At 38.8% G+C, this 21,930-nt stretch overlaps 2 protein-coding genes across 3 annotated transcripts in view; one reads left to right on the forward strand and one right to left on the reverse strand.

Annotated features, from left to right (window-relative positions):
* LOC149068064 (uncharacterized) overlaps positions 1–6,250 on the reverse strand; it is a 31,206-nt gene extending 24,956 nt beyond the window's left edge. Inside the window, exons 1-2 of the mRNA XM_089251535.1 lie at positions 6,199–6,250; positions 295–477 (exon numbers count right to left, since the gene is read on the reverse strand). Of these exons, the coding sequence (XP_089107661.1) occupies positions 295–475 (181 nt within the window). The 5' untranslated portion in view covers positions 476–477; positions 6,199–6,250. The remainder of the gene's footprint in view (positions 1–294; positions 478–6,198) is intronic.
* Positions 4,806–21,930, forward strand: part of LOC149068065 (monocarboxylate transporter 12-like) — a 52,677-nt gene continuing 35,552 nt past the window's right edge. Inside the window, exon 1 of one of the 2 annotated variants that reach the window (XM_089251532.1) lies at positions 4,806–5,031. The gene's annotated coding sequence lies outside the window, so the exon portion shown is untranslated. Of the gene's footprint in view, positions 5,032–6,244; positions 6,794–21,930 lie in introns of those variants that run through there. The other variant, XM_089251530.1, reaches the window with a different exon arrangement.

Here is a 21,930-nt window from a genome sequence, read left to right on the forward strand (position 1 = left end):
TTTGATTTTTCTAGTGGTTGTGTTTTAGTTAAGGGAAAATAGTGGGGGGGGGGGGAGGCGGATATTTTTGTTTGGCCAGTACAGTGGCGTCATCTGCTGTGAAATTTCAGAAAAGTGAGGTTACCAAGGTTGCGCGCAGGCGTTCTGTTTTTTGAGTTTTCAAATCTGGTAACCCTACCGCAGCACAGTTCCAGAACATTAAAAACCTTTTTATAAGGTAGCGTCATCTGTTATCAGAAATTTCTATCAACTTTCATCTACTGATATATGAAAGATATCGTCTGAATTTCTTACCTTCCGCAGATTTCTGATACGGCAAACGCATGAATGTGGCGATTCCTCCCGGTCTGGGCACATCATTCCCCGACAAAGGTTGATTTCTATCCTTAGGACTTTTAGTCGGAGTGAAATGGCAACGTCTCACGAGTCGGAGGGTGATCTTGGATGCTGATAATCTCAAAACGAATGGCTCCATTCCTATAGTGACAACAAAGATAAGAAGAAAAAAAAAGCCTGGGTTATAGGGTAGAAGGACGCTTCTTTTGGTCTTGTCTGGACTGGAGGGAAAAAGACATTTCGAGTGGTGGTCGTTATCAGCACGACCTCGTTGCTCTTGGCTCGCGATCACGTGACGATGATTCGTTCACTGATTTGGTTCCTGACGTCTCTCACGGATACCATGTGTGTTTTCACGTTATCCCAGAAGTGGATTTGTCGCCTGGTCGCTCACTGACCTAGTGCCTTGCTATTTAGGTAAAGTCTTTCGGTCACTCGCACACATGAGCGGAGATACGTGGGGAGGGCTTAGTGTCAATGACGGATACGACTGACGTCAATTCTTATATGCACACACAGTATAAGAATTGACATCATCACCGCCATCTTCCCTCCATAGCTTTACATCACCATTATAATGCTTCACTCCAGTCGTTCAAATTTATCTCCGCCTACTCTCACTAAACTGATTTCTCGCTCTTTTTCGATACTCTGTCATTCTTTTGATAACTCACGTGCTTGCATACCGTTTTGGTTACTCACACGCACACATGCCTGCAAACTCTTTCTATGTGTCACCCACTGATTACTCTACCAAACATCAACTCTGGCCATATCGCTATATTGCCATTTACTAATGCAGTCGAATCCCGCTATAACGAACTCCAAGAGACAGGAGAAATCACTTGGTTATAGCGAAATTTCGTTATAAAGAGATTCCAAGTTTTTGCATTGTCCCCTACGTAAACTTTTCTGAAGGATTGCAAAAGTGTTCGTTAAAACGAGATTTTCACTATAACGGTATTCGTTAAAACAGAATTCGACTGTATTAATGAGTTGGGTTGGAAATGAAGGGGGGCCATCTATCAGCGGTCGCCTCATTAAAATTAATAACAAAAAATAATAAAAGAAAGATATCGTATCTATATTCTTCCCCGGATTTGCACCTGGGACCGTGACGGCAACCTTCACGGTGGTAGACGAGCGTCTTACCAGCACGCCACTTAGGCTCACCCACTCACTCTCTGGTCCCTTGCTCTTTACTCACATGCTTGCAAACTCTGTAGGTGACTCGTTTGTTTACTCGCTGACCTAATCCCTAGCTCCCTAGGATCTGTGGGTTTTACCGCCAGTGATCAAATATATGTGCAATTAATAATAATATTTGTTGCCATAATTATTTATCCTATCATCTAATTTTTGAAGCTCACAAATTCAAAAGAACTTCGTTAAAAACGAAACATTTGTGAGAAATAGCCAGGACGGGCGAAACTATAAGGGGAATCACGAGAACTTCCCGTGAAATACTGGTCACCTGGTCATTCTACAATATATGCAGAACTTTCTGGTATTTACCAATTCGTAGGAAGTTCCTAAAACCAGTTCCTCAACCGCAGCGATACGCCACTCCGAGCATTTCAAAAACCGGTTTTTGATCTGTGGCTGAGTTGATTTCGACTTCCTTTCTTTCAAACCGAGTATGACTCCGGTCCTATCGCCATGTGCAATTTACTACCGAATGAGTTAGTTGTGCAGGAAGTTGTGTGTGCGTGAATTTTTTATATTGCAGTTTTTTAAAATCTATTTTTCAAGCTATGAGTGAAATGCAATGATTGAATATTCGTACCGTTGTAGGGTCTGTTGCTTTCTGTGGCGAGACCTTTTTTTTAACGGGGAGGAGATCGGCTCGCATTCGCACGTCAAAGTTGGGAACCACAGAAAACGAAATTTCAGCTGTCTACCAACTGTGCCGCCGGCGGGGGGGTTCAAACATGCGAGTCCGTCACTATGACCTTTGAAGACCAAACACACCACGCTTCCCATCTCAGTGAGATAAAATGGTCGTTACTATGACCACACGGCGGATATTTGGACTAATTACGCCGTCGAAAACCACTTTGAGCTATACCTGAGGTGATTACGACTGTTTTCGACATCGGAAACCGGTTATTGCACCGCTCGGAACGTTGTTGCGCTGAGGGCGCGGAACCAGCTCAGAGCGGGGGGGGGGGGAGTGTTAATGAGGCGCGTATGCACGTCAATAGTATTTACTCACACTAACCAGACGCCCGTCTCAAAAGTTTAGATAATGCACTTAAAATAACACGAAAAATACGGTGATTACAATTAGCCCCTTTTAATGGATAATACCTGAAACATTTCCATATTTATAGAAAAAATATATACTACGAAAGAACATTTTTTTAGAATATTTATAGTTTATGCAAATACAAAAAATGGTGGTCTCGAATGTTTAGAGAAAATTCAGATTTACAAAAATTGCAGGCTAATAGACCTTTCATTTTCTTATAACAACCTAAACACACTATCCCCCCGTGGATCTTACTAAATTCTGTAGGGCTTCAACGTCAAAACTGTACCATGCTTCCTCGATGGGTTCGAGGTCTTCAAGAGCTCTTCAAGTCATCAACAGTGGAATACTGTATTTCATTTGCAAACACATTTGTCGTATGTGTGCCCCATACATTCCTAATAGGATTCAAGTCAGGACTCATCGATGGCCAGGTCTAAAACCGACCGATACATTTTTGCGATTAAAGAACTTTTTTGGTGGCAGCAGATCTCTGAATAGACACGTTATAATGCTGAAATGTCAAGTTTGGTCCCCCTTAAATCTTCTCCGATCAGTAGCAAATTGTTCTCGAGGATCTCCTTTAAGCATCAGAGTTTTGACGACGGAAGTCAAAAATGTTTGATATTGCTCGAGTAATGAACATAATGTTCACCTGGATATGTATGAAGACCATACGTCACACATTCAACAAAAATGTCCCGTTTTTGGTAAATCTCCCATCGCCCTTACTGAGGGGGCACGAGCTATATTTGAATGATGATTGGTGTTGCTGAGCAATACCTTTCAAATGACTGGTGTTGTTTCAGCGACATGAGTATATATGTATATGTTCCGGCGTCCTTGTTTGACCAGCAAATTTTAAAAGTTAAGGAAACCCGACCATTAGAAGCAAATGCTGCCCATACCGTTATCGAAGCTCCACCTTACTGTCTACTGAAAACATCCGTCTGGAGCATGCGAGTTCCATTTCTTTGTTTGCATCACTAAATATGATATTAAGACATTTGTCTCGTATTTAAAACGTATGGTTTCGTGCCCATCCCAGTGTCTCCCTTCTCCACCTCTCTTTGGTGCTTCCTTGTGATAGGCGATTTCCTAAACACTCTTTTATGAATCAAACATCTCTGATCTGTCTATGGACTGTGCCTGTTGAAATTTTTACTCCAGGATGATTTCATGCAGGATCGTTTTTTGCGTTGAAGCCAATCTTCTCCAACGGTTTTTGTTTTCGCGTGAATTTGCACTGCGTTGCCTATCACAAGCAAATTTTGGCTTTTGGGACACACGTTGGGTAAATACACGTTTATCCCCTAAGGGGGACAGAGCGGGGGGCCACGGTTGGTCTGGAGGTAAATACACGTCAGACATTTCCTTTTGACCTGTTCAAAACAATAGCAATGCTTTTTTACAGCCTTTCTTTTTGCTTTCAAATGGACGAAGGATCACAACTCGAAGGATCTCACCGTACAAAATATGCGATGACTTCGAAAGTTTTATTTTTTTTTAATGAATACCAATCCGATAGCTTTCCACTTTTATATTATCACGTCTCTGAAACGCCATACAAACGCCAAGTAAAAAATAAATAAATAAAATGAAAATTTGAAACGGAACAGTTAAAAAGTGTCTAAACTTCTGAGACGGAACTGTATTTGCGTCTAAAGAACATTTGATCATTTTTGTCGCACCACGGTCACTTTCTGCAGACGAGGGCTAATTAGACCGGGACCTACAATTTATTGCCGATTCCGAACGGCAGGCTTGTTTTTGTACTCATCGATCGGGTAGCAATTTTTCTGCGGTCATGTCACCGTTTCTGTTGTACCCCTGTGCCAGGAAAGTGTCTAAAGGACAGAAAATGCCGATCGCGGAACTTACGTCGCAGTGGAGTCCGTCAGTCTTGAAGATCCTTCCCATCATCTTTCGGGAATGGATCACGGGAATTAATTCTTCCGGAATTTTTCCAAGCATTTTAATTCTTCCTGTTTTACAGTTTATAACGCTTTGACTCGAGATCTTGAGAAGAAATGTCGTCATCGAGTGGTTCCCTCATCTTAGACAACAACAACTGCTGCAGAAAGAATCTATTTATGTGTACCATGTGTGAAACTTTGCCAGAACCCAGAAGGGGGAGGGGGGAAACGTCTCTCTCATTAGTAGCTTTTTCTGCAGGATCGAGTGCGTGACGTCACCAGCATCTTAATGCTCTGAAAATAAGATAAAGATACCTCATAGAGTGGAAGAGAATGTCGTCGTCGATCAACTACGTCGGAAATCATCATATTTTCCCAGTTATGGACGACACGAGCGTTTTAATAGTCGGTACATCACGTCGTAAAGTCATGGGGGGAAAGACAGCATGAGGAACCATTCCTTCGGGGTGAAGAATTCATCAGTTAAAGATTTTGTTCCTGCTTAAAAGAAGGCATGTTATTGTGAAGGTATGGTCTTTCATAACAAATTAATACGCAAGGAATTTCAAAAAATACATCTTTTATAACAATTTTTGAAAACTATTCTTTTATATATATATATATGGCATGATGTCGCTCTCCACTTGTTTATTGCAAGATATACAGAATACATTTGATGTTGCGTGAAGGTGCTTGTTTTTTGAGATGTTGATTTTTGGGAAGGGAAAAAACTCGTACCTACCTTTACCGGGAATCGACCCGGGTTCGGACACTGATCTGGTTGAGATCAGTTGAAAAATCTGATGACCACGTTGAAAAAAAAAAAAAGATTTGTTGCATATTTTGACATTCCGACTCGTTCACTGTCATGACCACTATGCGAAGCATTTACGTATTTTTGGCCCTTTTCGACTTTTTCCTTATAAAAAAATGTCCCTTTTTTTTTTTTTTCAACGGAACTTGCTTTATTTCTCAATTTTTTACCATAATCGGGAATGAATGTATTTTGCATAATTTTGTAAATTTTGTGTATGTGTGTGTGTTATAATGAATACGTTTATATAAATATTCATTTCACATCTTTGCTTAGTTCATTTTTCTCCCACGAAATGCATTTTAGCAGACTTGATGTAGCATTTTTTTTGCCTCTCCAAGGGTTATTTAAAAAAAAAACAAAACAACAACAGTATTTTGTGATTTCGTCGACATTTGGCAACATGCTTTGTGAGAATTGGAGACGTCCCATATTATATATATATAATTATACCGATTTCCCGTATTTTTCTTGATGAAATTGATCTCTTTAAAACACAAAGAAATAAAAACTCCGCGCAAAGTACATATTTGAATCCCACTGATTATATCTTTCTTCAAAAGAGGTCTTGAAAACGGCTACCTTTCGTTACAATTACAAAGCTTAGCGGAATCTTCGATGTCGTTATAACCGAGTTTTCTGGTATATAACGTAAAAACCGCTAGTACACGTGATTACAGCGGCGTTCGATTCAAATATCGTTACTTATCGAAACTGAATGATTCTCATCTTGATTTAAACAGTTAAAACGGACGAAAAAAACAAACATGGGGGATTTTAAGGCGGGATCAGATTGGATATCGCCGCTCAAAAGTCCATTTCCGTACCAGTTGACACCAGATCAAACGATGGAAACTAGAATTTTTGAAATACATACATACCCTTTATTCCGAATCCGTGGTATGTGAGGGTGGCTCCAATCTGTGGATTAAAGGAATGGGAGAGACAGAAAAATTATGGACTACGTCTGTTGTGACGTAATAATCATTAGCCAATGAGAATTGTAAATTTTTTTTCAGATGTAATCTTTCATCTCGTCGACTTTTGGTCTCTGTTTCTCGCACGTCTCCTATCATGTGTTGATTTTCTTTTTCGGCTTTCTTTTCTATCTCTCTGGCCATTGGAGTGGCGGTGGTGATGGTCACTCATCGCTAACTGGCTTCCGTGTTATAAGGGGAAAAGAAATCAAAAAAAAAACCGTGATTTTTGGATTCCAGATCTTGGGAACCAAAGGGGGAACGAGCGCAGGGTCACAGTCAGCCCGAGCCCTAAATCTTGAATTTAGATCTTAGAAATCTCTCTCTCTCTCTGGTGAATATATAAACCGTTCTGAATCTAATTAGCATCGATAACCTAATTAATAACAATAATCATCGTTACATCGTCGAAAAATTGTGTGCGTGGATTTTGTTTCTTCTCCTTGACTGTATCTCCAAGTGGAGAATGTTAAGGTGTTTTTAGGAAATATCATTAAAGGTGAGTTTCTATTTGGTTTTAAATGCGTATATATATATTTTTAAATAAATTTCATTTAACGAATGATATTTGTGTACGTTCGCGATCATTGATGCTGAAATACACAAACAACTTGTATTACTTCATACTACTTTGACTTATAAAAACTTCTATTCATAATTCCAATAATGGAATAAACATTATGTAAGAATGATGTTTGTTTATTTGCGCATTGTATTTGGTTAACAGATTGATCACCTGTTCAGCTTAATCCTCGAATGTTATATTGCCAAACATTTTGAAGACGAAAACAATACTGAACATTGAGAAAATATTTCGAAAATATCTTCGAATGTAAACTAATTTTGAAGCGCTTCTCAGACCATTCTCGACCACCTTTGGGAGATATTCCAAAACAAATTGTTCAATATTTTTGAAATACATTCTAAAAGTTCTTGTGTCTGCAAACTGTATTCGAAAAACATCTTTTGAAAAGTCCAGAAATATCTTCAAATATAACTCCAAAATATTCGTATAATCATCTTAAACATATTCAAATACAGTAAAACCTCGGTACGTCGTCACCCTAATAATTCGTCACTCTGGTTAAGTCGTCATTTTCGTCCGGTCTCGTCTGGCTTCCATAGATAACAATGTTATTAAAACCTCGGTTACTCGTCGCTTAATTTCGGTTAACTCGTCACTATGGAAAAGTTTGAGATAGATGAAGAAAAAGCTTGATAAAACAACACTGCTATATGTTCGAAAGTGACCATAAAGGCATTTTATACCAAAACGAAACAGCTCAAACACACAAGGAAAGTGACACTGAGAAAGTTCATTTTCCGACAAAAGGACAGAAGTTTTTGAAGCGTTAAAAGGATTGTTTCGAGCTGAATCTAATTCTTGCATGGGGGGAGCCATCATTAATTTGGGGCTTCAAATTTAAACAAAATATCTTTGTTGATACAGCAGACATTTTTTCTCCAGCTGAGGCTCTCTAATGTCTGTTTTGCCCTACCCAGGGATCACTCCAGTCAAAATTTAACCCTCGGTTCGAGATTACTTAAAAAATATATTAGTTTACCAGAGTGTATTTAACCCTGACGCAGTATGTTGAATATTTAACGCTTAAAAAGTTCAAAAACTCATTTTCTTTTATTATCTATAAATATTATCAATATTGTAGTTTTAATCCATATTTTGATAAATAGGGTATCATTTCAAATTTATAATGATATTTTAAATTTATAAACATGGAAACTGACGACACTTCGTTTAAGTCGTCACTCCGCTTAAGCCGTCATAATTTCTCGATAACTTGAGTGACGACTTATCGAGGTTTTACTGTATATCAGTGTATATTAAACATATTATTAGTGGGGATAATATATTATTAAATAAGATAAGATACAATCAAATCCCGTTGTAACGAACTTCAAGAGACCGGAAAAATCACTTCGTTAAAACGAAATTTCGTTATAAAGGAATTTTAGATTTTTTTTACATTGTTCCTGTGTAAACTTATCTGGGGGATTAGAAAAGTGTTCGCTAAAACGATATTTTCGCTATAATGGTATTTGTTTAATCGATATTTTCGCTATAATGGTATTCGTTTAAACAATGTTTTCGCTATAATGGTATTCGTTTAAACGATATTTTCGCTATAATGGTATTCGTTTAAACGATATTTTCGCTATAATGGTATTCGTTTAAACGATATTTTCGCTATAATGGTATTCGTTAAAATGGGAATCGACTGTATTATTAGCGTACCTTAAATATATGCAATATCTCGAAATATTCTCAATCATCTTAAACATATACAACTGTACAATGTGCTGTTAACATATTTCTAATTGAAATCAACACACTTTAATTAATTAATGGGTATTTTTTTTTTTTGATTAGTTACTGTTGACCAAAAAATGAAGGATAAAATAGTTTTTCTTTATTTTACTGTTATCTATAAACAGATGTAATCTTGCTCGGCAAATATTTGAATTTCCCTTCTAATCTGGGGGACACGGCTGTGGCCCCCGCCAAGTCAAGCAAAACAAGCACGGCCTGGACCGTCAGAAAATATTCTTTTCTGGAGATACTTTTGAGACCCCCATATCTCCGTACTGGAAATGTCCAGGTATCTAAAACTTGGCATATCTAGAGCATTTTACAAATGGAATTAAACCTCAATTTCACTTCTTTTACTATTTGTAGGTCTTAAGAAATTCCGACTCAGAGTTTCGTTATTTTGACACTGGCTGACTCACTCACCGATTATCTCTGGCACTTCTAGCAGCCCTAGCAATATGAAATTTGGTATGAGAAGGAGATTTTTTTCACATATTCACCCAGTAGCTCAACCGCACAGTCACTCACTGGTGACGAATTGTTGTTCGTGAATTTTCCCAGCGGTATTTTTTCCATCGAGGAATTTTTCTATCAAAAATTGAAATGCGTTGCTGTGAATTTTTGTCGGTGAATTTTCCGTATATCATCCGGAACGGTATAGTTACCGTTTATATTCTTCGGGATAATGTCTCACACGAGTTCTTCGAATGAGAAGAGGATGAGACAAAATACAGGACGTCACAGATTTATTCACAGAACAGCTATTTTTACATGTACTTGCAAGCAGAGACAGGGACGCCGGAACATATATGCTCATGTTGCTAAAGCAACACCAAACATTTGAATGGTATTGCTCAGCAACACCAATCATCATTCAAATATAGCTCATGCCCCCTCAGTTCGGGCGATGGGGGATTTACCAAAAACGGGACATTTTAGTTGAATGCGGGACGTATGATCTTCATACATATTCAAGTGAACATTATGCTCATTACTCGAGCAATACCAAACATTTTTCACTTCCGGCGTCCCCTGCTGCAGAGATCTTGCAGGAACGCAATCCACAAATAATGTCTCGTCTTCCCGATATAATTTCAACAATTCCCTCGTTCCGCAGAAAAGCTGCGTCACTTATGAACAAAAAAATGAACCTTCTACATAAATCTCGACGATTCACGTGAGCAAAGACGTCGGAAGTGTTATGCACCTGTGGGTGCCCGTCGTGAGCTTCATATTGGAAATTACGATTTCTCAATCAATTCTGGGGTGCTCAGACCCGTGCCACAAAAGACCGTGGGTGTTCGAGCACCCACGGCATCCCCGGTTCCGACGCCACTGCACGTGACATCTTTATATTTCCTGTTTGGCATCATCACAGAGCCGAATCGGAGCTGTCGTCAGACGTGCCACCAACTTGGCGGTATTTACAGAGAATTGCATCCCCGATTATTTACAGGTGACGTAATAAATGATAAGTAATCATAAAATTTACATAATTCTCATAACAATATTTTCCGAATTCTTACACCTTTTGCTTTTGTGAAACTGAAGCTATCGTTCGACTTTTGTAATTCACACATATAAGCAAAGACCACATGATATACACTGGTGAAATAAATTAAGAGAATTTGCATATTTTATCGAATTTCATGAAAAGAACTGAACTGAATGTAAAACCACTACTTCTAGACAAAAATGCAAATCTTGTACGTCAAATACGTATGCGTACACGTGTGTGTAGGCGGAGCCAGTAGAGAAACAGGCTTTATAAGCGCGCGTAAGTTAAGACGCATTTCGTTCGCTAGCACACCTCGGCGAATTTCTTGGTGTTATTTTGCAGCAATCAGTTAATTTCAAATTGTAACAGCTAAAATGAGTAACCACCAACGTTTAGATGATGGAATGAGGTGGCGAATTGTGGGGAGGCTAGAAGCAGGCCAATCTCAAGTCCAGATTTGTAGACAGTTCAATTTAACGCCCAGCGTCGTGTGTAACTTATGGAAACAGTTCCAGGATACCGGATCCATCGAGAGAAAGCCTGGGCAAGGTCGTCCAAGAACCACGACGGCCAGAGAAGATCGCCATTTGTCGATTATAGCGAGGCGTAACAGGAGTGCTACAGCTTCTCAGCTCTCTCGTGACTTGTATGCAGCCACAGGAACCCGTGTATCAAGGGTGACTGTTTCCAAAAGACTTCATGAGAGAGGGTTGTTTGCAAGAAGACCTGCTGTTTGCGTCCCGCTCACTTCTACGGATAGGAGAATCCGTTTATCATGGTGCAGAGAGCATAGAGATTGGAGTATGGATCAATGGGCGACCGTTCTCTTCACTGATGAGTTCAGCCTAAGCACCGATTCTCGCCGTACGTTTATATGGAGAGAACCAGGGACCCGCTACCTACCCTCCAATGTCCGCGAAATCGACCATTATGGCGGAGGAGGTTTAATGGTCTGGGCAAGCATCATGTTGGATGGTCGCACACCTCTCCATGTCTTTGAAAGAGGCACTGTGACTGGTGTGAGGTATAGGGATGAGGTCTTGGAGCCCTATGTTCGCCTTTTCAGGGGTGCAGTTGGCCCTGAGTTCGTTTTAATGGACGATAACGCGAGTCCACATAGAGCTCTTCTGCTCGACGATTTTCTAGAGAGTGAGGATATTCGCCGGATGGATTGGCCAGCCAGATCTCCAGACCTAAACCCTATAGAGCATGTCTGGGACGCTCTGGGGAGGGCAATTGCAACTCGCAATCCCCCCTCCGGGAACCATCCAGGGAATGAAAACAGCGCTGCTGAACGAGTGGGACCAATTGCCACAGGAAATGATAAACTGCCTTATTTCAAGTATGAAATCACGCTGCGAGACCTGTATATCTGTAAGAGGGGACCATACCCCCTATTAACCCATCTATTAACCCATTTTTTTGTTTATTCTGCAACCGCTGTTTCATACCTTCCGACTCCAACGAGTGTTACGCACGATCATGCGTGTGTATTACAATTATTGAATTATTATTTGTTTTGTATTGTATCAATGTATGTACATATCAAATTTCATTAAAATCGTTACAGTAGTTCTAGAGATAATCGACGAAGTCTGCAAATTCTCTTAATTTCTTACACTAGTGTATCATATTGAGTTTCACTTTAATCCATGACTCATTCGCTTTGCTTCAAATAGATTTCGAAAATGTCCTCTGATTTCTCCTCGCTAAGAATCTGATCCGAAGTTTTCTGAAGCCATTCATCACAGACGGCGTAAGATTTTACCAGCAATGTCACAAACATCGCATCGTTCCTTTGCTGTCATCAAAACAATACCGCTGTTTGGAGATCCGTTTTGCAATTTCCCTCTACTTTGCGTAATCATGGCAACATTGATTGATACTCTTCGAGCATGAAACCATTCCAGTGCTCGGCTGTTACTCGTAGAACGCATGAAACGTGTATTTCGTAAATATTCCTCTGAGGAATTTCTTCTAGAAATCGTCGAAATCACGTTTTATTTTTTTTCCCGTTTTGCCATTCTTCAATATTATCAGCGTTTTCTCTCAATGCTTGACGCCCGAGTTTGAGAAAATTCCACTCCTTTTTTTGAAATTTTTGTTTAAGATTCTTTACTTTTTAAGGCATCCAAAATAATTGCTCGTACAAACTGAAATATTTTCTTTTTCGCGTCCATCTTTCAGTGGCGTATATACCGGGGGGAGGGGAGGGTGGCTTAGAGTGCTATAGCCCAGGGTGGAAAATCCGGAAGGGGCAGCAAATTTTAGGAATGAGTTACCAAGAAAATTAATACGTAATGGGAGCAGGGCGGCAAAACTTTCATAACCACGAATCCATCTCTGCCTAGAGAGCGAGAGGCTACGTCAGTGAATGACCTGGAGAGTTTGAAAGTATGTGAGTAAACAGAAAAGTGTGCAAGCGAGTGGGTGACCAAAATAGTGACCTAGAGTTTGCAAGTATGTGAGTGAACAAAACAGTGCGCCAGCGGGCGAGTTATCAAAAAATGACCTAAAAATCAAGAGACCGGATCAAGAGGGGAAAGAGTAGCGAAAAAAGTAACTGAGAGAGAAACAGAGGCACGTTTACAGGCTCAAAGGGCTACAGCCCGCCAAATTTAAGAAAAAAATAGTCAAGAAAACTAGACAAGGATATGAGAGGGGCGGTCATTTATTAATATTTGTAGCCAACGGTCAGCTAAACCATAATTCACATGCCTCTGGTCATGTGAATTTTTAGTATTGGAGATTTAAAAAAAAATTTGGTGTCTAACTAACTGCCACCCTAGTGCGCCGCACCCCTTGCACCCTCACTTAAGCCGTCCGTGTCCTCCCACCACCACAACCTATCTACTTCTCGGAACTTCATCACACAATCATTCTACGGAACCGGTTTTAAGGAAAAAGAAAGTGTTTCATTTTCTATGATGGATTTTTCTATCCCCATATCAAACTTTTATTCTTACGTCGCTAAAGAAGTTCCACTTCAAAAAGTTGAAACCCCTCCCCACTGCGAAAATATTGCTTACGCTGCTGGCTGTGTGTGCGTAGTGAGGTAACCCTTTCTATAGTCAGAAACAAATGATCACGCCACTGATTGACACGGCATATCACCATTATTTTGGATGTCGAATCGGAGACCAAGATGAATCGTGAGCACCTCATATTATTTGTAACACTTATGAAATTGGATTAATGGCAAAGGTCGAAGTGAGCATTTTGCCACTGCTTCACTCAGGCACTTATTTCATGTACTAGAGCTAACGATTTATCGATATGTTATTATTTCCTTATGTTCATAGAAATATAAATAAACTCATTTGAATGCATTCGTAAAGACTTCGTGAGAATTTGTTGAACGGTGTTATCACCCGATTAAGCGGAGCCGGATAGTCACCGTGTGAAAAATTTTGTTCATAAATTTCAAGTGATGTGAAGCACTGACACCAAGATGAAAAAAAAATGTCGTTTTGGGTTAGCGTGATATTTCTCTAGGTTTCACGATCTTCGTGTCCCGTTTTATTACCCACCAAATATGGTCACCATTACAGATAAGGGAAATGGAAATTACAATCGCGAATTCTGAACTGTATAACTCTGTTCAATTTTTCCAAGGCTTTGTGCTTGAAGATAATGGGAAAAAACAAACACACAACGTGAAAAAGTTGTAGTCTACGTCTCGGTTTTGAAAATACATCTCATATACATATCAGTTTAAATAATCCAATTATTATTATTACGTATTTTTATCATTTAACATACAAGTCATCATAAAAATCTTCAAGGACTAAATGAAGAAGAATAAGAATAAGGGCAAAAAAAATGATCTAGTTTTTCTTTCTAGTTCTGTCCTTGGCTCTATGCAAACAAATCTGTTGAAAGAGAAATCGGAAACCATCGTTGATTGATTGATTCCAGTCGCGATTCTCTGTTGGAATCCATCATCGTGAACTCACAATCTCGAAATGAGGTGAAAGTAAAACAAAATAATAACAATGATTTAAATATTGTTATTATTTTAATGTAGCAATGATGAAAATGGAAACAGGTCGTGTCCCGTTTTTCTCATTTTTTTATTCCATCATTATCATAAGACTCACAACCGAACCACAATATTTTTTTGAACTAAATACCGTTCGCTGCGAGAATAAAAACTCCATTCGCAAAAGTTCCTAGTTTCGAGACATCAACCAATTCTCCGCAAAAAAATTAGTCCCAAATGTATAGAAAATCTCGCCAGTTATGGCTGGAATCGCATAAAAGTTGCTAGTAAATTTAGAACTATGCAAAACTAACACGGAAACGTTGAAAATGATTGTTATTTGAGAAATACAGTGGAACTTCGGTTAGCGAGCGATTCGTATAACGAGAAAAAATTTTGCGCTTTGTTTATTTATTGCCACGTTTTCACAACTAAGCTGAGTATTTTTCGCTTTCGTGCACATACGTACTGTGGAAAATTGTAGGTAATATTCTTTCTCTCCCACAGTGTCCGGTCAGCGTGCCTCACTGGAAAAATTGAGTGTGACTATTACACGAAACTACATGTCGCATTGTAATCGCACGTAAGTGCAGCTGCTTTTTATATAAATTCTGCTTGGCCAGGAGTTGACCATAGAGGAACTGATAGACCTCCATTGCATGCAATAGCAAGAGCTTATATTGAGGGTATCTTTTTCTGAGGAAAAGAGAAGTTCCTCACTTTTCAATGTGATTAGAGAGATGTGTAAAATGTGGGGAATCCGTGCAAAATTCTGTAGAGAAGTAACAATGAAATAGAAGCACAGTAAAGCAAGCAATAAATCTGTCCAACGAGAATGCAATTTCCCATCTCCGAGAAATCCTAAAGAGGAGGCAAAAAGCAAGTGTCATTGGATACGTTCTCTGTAAAATCGCGCGAAAAGAATAAGAATGCAAACAACAGTGAGTTCGTAAATCGTCCAACACACGAGATAGTCCTCTTCTCTCTCGTTGTAAGTTAATTTGTATACATTATCGTATTATGGCGTTATTATATTATATATACTGTACTTGCTCGCTTGAAAGCTCTAATTCTTCACCTCTTTTTCTGTGTGTGTGACCCCCTTCAGCACTTGCCGTGGCTCCACTTTTCATTTGTGGCAACCTTTTAGAGTATTCCAGGGCCACATGACATCAGGTAGTATAATACTGTAGTATTATATAACATGCAAAACAAAAATTTCACTGGAACTTTTGCTGTCACCTATCGAATAAAACTGTTAGAATTTTTCGATTGAAGTTGCTGACAGGCTTCTAAATAGCGTAATAAAAAATATTGTAGCATATTGATAATATTTTAAAAAACAATAATATACATAAAATTACCAAATTTACTAAAAAATGTTATCAGTTGACGTTTGCGTACAGTAATGTGATGTTAGTAAATTTTGTCAAGCCCAGCCGTCTTTCGCTTTCATGAGTGATTGAGATTAAAGAAGACGTCTCACAGAGCCAAGGACGACTCTACTTTGCATAATTACTAATTTCATTTTACTTTACAAAAACATTAACCGTTAAAATTTTGAACTAAATTTGATAATTTAATAAATATTATTGTTTATAAAAATATTCTATTATACCACATCATATTATTTTTTCAATATAATCCCCGAATCGGAAACCTTTTACCAATGTCAATTGGAAAATCATATTACTTTTATTCGGTAGGTGGCAGCAGATATTTCGGATCAATGATTTATGTTATTGACATGTTAAGATTGCAGTGGTTCTTAACATAGTGCCATATGGTTCTCTAGCGTCTCTGGGATATCCTGGGGGCGGGGGGCAGGTGAAAATCAAATGAAGGGGAACCACGACAAGAGAGAGTGCTGAAGAGGGGCCATGAGAGAGAGATATGATAGATTTCAAGTGAATTATGGTGAGAAGAAAATGTTAATACTTTCTGAATTCACACAGCACAAGTATGGAATCAGGACTATCAAAATCCGCGGGACCATATGGGCAGGACCCGGGCCCCCATATCCATAGGGGGGAGGGGCACATGATGAGATCTGGTACTGCAATTTCTGGATGTAATTAATATGTAAGCTATTACTTCTCTCCAGCCAAGTACGGGTGACCCCAGAACACTTTGTCAGTGCCGTCTTAATACGTGGGTCCACCCTGGAACAACCCGGGGGCCTCAAGTTTGAAAGGGGTGCTCATGATAACGATATTTGGTCAAAAATTTTCAAGAGCTTCTATATGTGAATAGCGTACTAGACAGGAATTTCTATCCAAGTACGGGGCCGTAGAAAAATTACTGTATCCGGAGGGGGAAGTCGATGGGCTCTTAAAATGACCATGCACTTTTCTTGAGGACCCATGATGTTAAGACGCCCTCCCCGCAAGAGGGAAGTTTACTGATTTCTAGCCCAGGAAAAACGCGGGCCAAAGCAACACCTACTTCTTTAGGGGTGTTAGCCAAGGTCAATATCTCTGAAAATTGATTGGCTCGTCCAATATATGTATTTTATTGTATTATATATATATTAATATTGTTATTGCATTGTATTATTGATTGAATGCCGTTCTTATTAGTCATTTTTATGTGAATGAATAATTGTGGAACGAATTATCCACGTTTCCATTATTTCTTATGAGGGAATTTGATTCGAATAACGAGCACGTTCGTGAAACGAATTAAGCTCGTTAACCGAAGTTCCACTGTATTCTATTTTTCTTTAGTGGTAATTAGGATGACCATATAACACGTATTTCCCAGGACATTCCCGTATTTTTCAATAATTTTGGCCGCTTCGACTTTTTTGTGAAAAAATGTTCTGATTTTAAACTACTTGAATTAATGTTCTTTACGATATGACGATGTGTCGGGTGGGGCGAATTGTGTGAGTTTGTTGAATCATCCCTTATTTGACGGGACAGAAAAGTTTTCCCATATTGTTCTTCCCTTGGAGAGCGATCTTGTCCCTCCCCTCCGGATCCACGCCTGAGCGAAAGCAAATATCTTTAGCTGTGAATGGTGTAGAGGCAGGCATCTTCAGCTGTGAATGAAGCCTTCCGGCACGACTCAATCGGTAGTAAATTGGCTATGACGATAGACCGGAGTTGTGCTCAGTTTGAATGAATGAAACCGAGACAGATATTTTCAGCTGCAAATGGAGCGAAAGAAAATATCTTCGGATGAAAATTGAGTGGGCATAGGTGGAAATAGACATGAAAGGTTTGGGGGGAGCATGATGATGCCAATTCATATTGGCAAATTCATATACATAACGATCAATCGGTCCCATCAATGACGCTCCGTATCTTTGCCCATGGAATGAAGGTAGGTATATTCAGCTGCATCTACTACACCATACATGTATCTTGTCCATATTCCTCTGCGGAACCTCTAACGAATTTGTACGGAATGTGCGTGTAGTGAAACCTGACGTGAAGTTTGTTAGTGTGTAATGCTTGTTATGTTTAGTGCTGTCATCTGCCACCAGTTTTTCTAACTATGAGTGAAGTGTAAGGATTGAATAATTGTATCGTTGTAGGCCTGTTGCTCTCTCTGTGGCGAGACTTTTTAATGGGAAGATCGGCTCGCATTTGCGCCTCGAAGTTGGCAACCTCAGGAAACCAACTTCAGCCGACCGCCACTTCGGCGACTGTGGGGTATCGAACCCGGAACCTCGCGATGCGAGTCTGTCACTATGACCACTCGACCACCACAGCGGCGGTATATTCAGCTGGGAATAACGCAGAGGCAGATATCTTCAGCTGCGACTGGAACGGAGCCAAGCGAATTATCGAAGAAGCTACTAATCGCGTTGATATGCATCGGATCATCCCGTATTTTATGGGACAGACAAATTTACTCCAAATTATTCGGGCTCTTGGCAGCTATAATCCATTAATCCATATTACCGTTTCCCCCCCCCCCCCCGCATTCCCGGATCAGCGTTTGAGCCCAGGGTGGCAAATTGGAGGAATGAGTGGTCAAGGGGAAATTAAGGAAGACTAGAATGGGAGAAGAGCGGCATAACCATACACCCCCCCCCCGCTCGTGTGTACAAGTTAATAAATATTCAGTGAATAGCCACGAAAAATAAATTCCATCTCATACCAAATCTGAGCGCCCGTAATTGCCAAATTTACGACCGGAATACTATATTCTGTCTCGAGCTCGTCAGGTCGGCTATATTCAGTAACCATCCAACAAAGGCGAAGCCATAAATTCACGCGAGTTTCTCAGGGCGATGCCAATTCCGGCCGTTTCTTATTTTTATGGACAAAGAATGTGTGATTCTTCAGTTGCTGCCCACACACACGTGTTCTCGTGAACTTTTTTTCTTTTTTTTTCATGTCGTGAATCATCTTTATTTATGAAATCTAGTCGTGCAGCACGCAATCAACGGACACATTATGGGAGAAAAATGTAGAAATACCATGATGATCTAATCTTTGTCCTCAAGAGATTGATTATCCAACTTCTATAATCAGTGGTTATATATAGCGTCACGCGCAGCATGTTTAAAGGCTGCAACACATTACACTGACGTGTGACGTGGTTATCATATAATGTTAGAGACGTTGCGGACATTCGTGGGAATTATGATACGTGCAATTGCCACGTCACAGAATTTAAACGAATCAGAAATCACGTCACATCATTATAGTGTGTTTTGGCCTTTAGACCAGTGGTCCTGAACCTTTTCGATATCGCGGCCGGGAAATTACTTTTCCTTGACTCGAGGGGCCCGGTCTTGAGTTCAGTCGTACAAAATATCAACTACAGTCGACCCCGCTGATAACGTTTTCCCCGCTCAGTATGACTTATTTTCGTGGTCTCAACTCTAAGTATAATTCTTATTAAGATTTCCCGTTTAAAGCGTTTTCTCCGCTTACATCGTTTTCCATGACGGTTTTTTGAAAAACGTTATAAGCGGGGGATCCACTGTATTTTAAAAAATATATACAAAGTTGTATAAACAAATATGTAATTGTATGAACTTTTACTATAGTAATCACAAACTATTAATAAATAATTCCACATAATGAAAAAAAAATCAAATTGTTAATTACATATACATCTAGTAATAGGTGTCGATTTATTCATGTGTTTAGTGCGGGATGTTAACAAGCTATAAGTTCTTATTGAGTAAGGAAGAGATGAAATAATAATCTATATATGTAAAATCGGTTTTCTGTGTGTCTGTCGGTGTGTGTTGTGTGTTGTATTTCTCAATACAAATCTACAATTTTAGATCGATCGTCGCCAAATTTTGCATATACAGTATATATCAAATGGGACGGACCCGACTTGAACGATATAGGATATTTTAAAATTTCGTCAGAGCAGGGCAAATGCCCCAAATGGGCAAAAAACTGTCGGGCAACAATGATGTTTTTGGGCCTCAACAATCACTTTCGGAACGTTTACTTTAATGGTTACCGTGGTTCCCTAGCAATGCGTTTAAGACATTCATATGCCTTTACAACGGTTTGTCACTTCTCCACTCCTGTTAGTGTATGTATATGTATAATAGTTTATGCCTTTATAATGTGGTTTGCCACATTTCAATACTCTCAGTAATGAGACTTTTTGAACAGACGTCATAATCACCATCAGCATCGCTTTGAGTGTCAGGCAAAGGATGATCTTCATAGAAATCGGTGTTAAAATTGCCGATTTTACTGTAGAAATGCGGAAATTTTAGAAATTTTGTTTAATTCTAGATTTTCGAAAAATTGAGTTCGCTTAGAAGATATACGAAGCCCAGGAGATTAAATATGAAGTAATTATCCGGACCTATTTTTGAGTTGGATATCCATGCAATGACATTGTTTTCAACTTCTTATTTATATCTTCTCAAGCATGAACATTAATGTCTCTGTATTGTCTTTTGATATTCAACTGCATACATTGATATAGTTTAGGATGTTTTAAAATTAATTATGGGCCCGTAAAGTACATCGAAGAAATTTCACAGCTTTAACTAAGCATTTTTTGAAGCAGAAACAGGCAGATAGATAACCTGAAGTTCAAGGGGGGAATCGAAATACCTAGCGCCCCTTAAAAAAGGAAAAAAAATATTAATTTCTACGTTTCTTTAAATCTAGATTTGTTTCTTTCATTAGTCGCGCAGGAAGTTGCCATATTGGTTAACTTAGACACGGTTTGCATGTCCTCAAAGAAAAAGAGAGAGATATCACGCGATCCTAAAAGCCTCATTGAAGAAAACCCGGGCAGCTATAAAACCCGGATATTATTATTCCATAGCTTAAGGCCTCTTTCACACGGAGCGGATGCGGACGCGGGTCCGCATCTTTAGTTCAAAATTCGTGCATAAAAACTGTTTTTTCGCAATTTTTGTAATTATTTTTCTCCTTCACCCCTGATTCAGTGCCCATAGGCAGCCTAGAGGCATTCTTTGGTGGTTTTTAACATTGAGCCTAAAGATGCCTCTATTCCGATCCTCACAAGTAGTCGATGGGAGAAAATATCTTAAAATATTTTCAAAAAATTTTGAAAAAAAATCTGTCGTTTCGGAAAAATATGAAAGAAAATTCCAAAAACACATCCAATGTTTGAAAAATCCAATCCAAAAACATCCAAAACATTCGATGTTCCAAAAAAAAAAAAAAATTCAGCAAATAAAAAAGAATTTGCAAGTATGAAAAAAAAGGGGGGGGGGGGGACTTTCAAAATGTCTGTGCTTAGAAATATTCACATCACAATTCTGTCTTAGGCTGGGATTACACTATAAAAGTTTTGTAAAAGCTCTTTGATAAAACGTGAAAAATTCAACCATTAAGATCACCGGTTGCATTTGCTTGAATGCAACCGATGCGCCTATTGGTTGAATTTTTTAACTTTTATAAAAGATCTTTTAAAAAACTTTATAGTATAATCCCGGCCTCAAGTACGGATTACACTATAAAAATTTTATAATAATTCTTTTAAAAAAGCAACTAATAAAATTATCGGTTGCACTTGCAATTTATTAGTTGCTTTTTTCAAGTTTTAACTTTCGAAAACCTTTTAGAGTGAAATCCCATCCTTAGATTAGTGTCACTTCTGAAACATAAAATTTCATTTTTTCAGTTTATAGACTGAATATCGAGTAAAATAAACCTGTAGGTATCGGGGGAACCACCAAAAATATTCAAGCGCTAGGGTCTTCAAACGTCTTAATCCGGCCCTGAGTGAACACCGTACGTGGATAACGTTGTTTAATAAAAGTATTTTTTTTAAAGTTTAAAAAAATTAACAGATTAAAAATTTAAAAACATAACAAATATTTAAAATAATATTTCAGATATTCATATTTTTAAATAATTTTAAAAATTTAAAAAGAAAAAAATTAAAATTTTTAAATTAAATTTAAAAGTTATTAAAGTATGTAGTCAATTAAATATTCGTAATGGCTTATAGTTTTGGTCCCGTCAGTGGCCGTTGTTGGCAGGTTTTATTGTATAAAATTGTGAAATATGGACAAAAGGCAGTTAAAGTTGCTATATCTCCATCTCAGAAGGAAACGAAGGGATACACGTATGTAGGTACATTATATTAATGAGCAGGGACCATCATATGGTGTTTTTAAGGGTATTTATGGCAAATAATTAAAAAAATTCCGCGAAAAATCACCTTCAAAAAGTAGCTAAAGATGCGGACGAATTCGCTCCGCATCCGCATCGTGTGAACAGCTCCGAATAAACCTATTGTCAAAACTGCTATGTGCGGATGCGGAGTAGGGACTTATGTTTTGACACATGCGGACGACGTCCGGACCCGCATGAACATTTCCTAGGTGCGGAGATTTTTCGGCTCGTCTGAAAG

Source organism: Pholcus phalangioides, unplaced genomic scaffold (genome assembly GCF_987345545.1).
Source record: "Pholcus phalangioides strain wild (caught in Gottingen) unplaced genomic scaffold, Ppha-v1.0 ptg000027l_1, whole genome shotgun sequence".
Lineage (NCBI taxonomy): Eukaryota > Metazoa > Arthropoda > Arachnida > Araneae > Pholcidae > Pholcus > Pholcus phalangioides.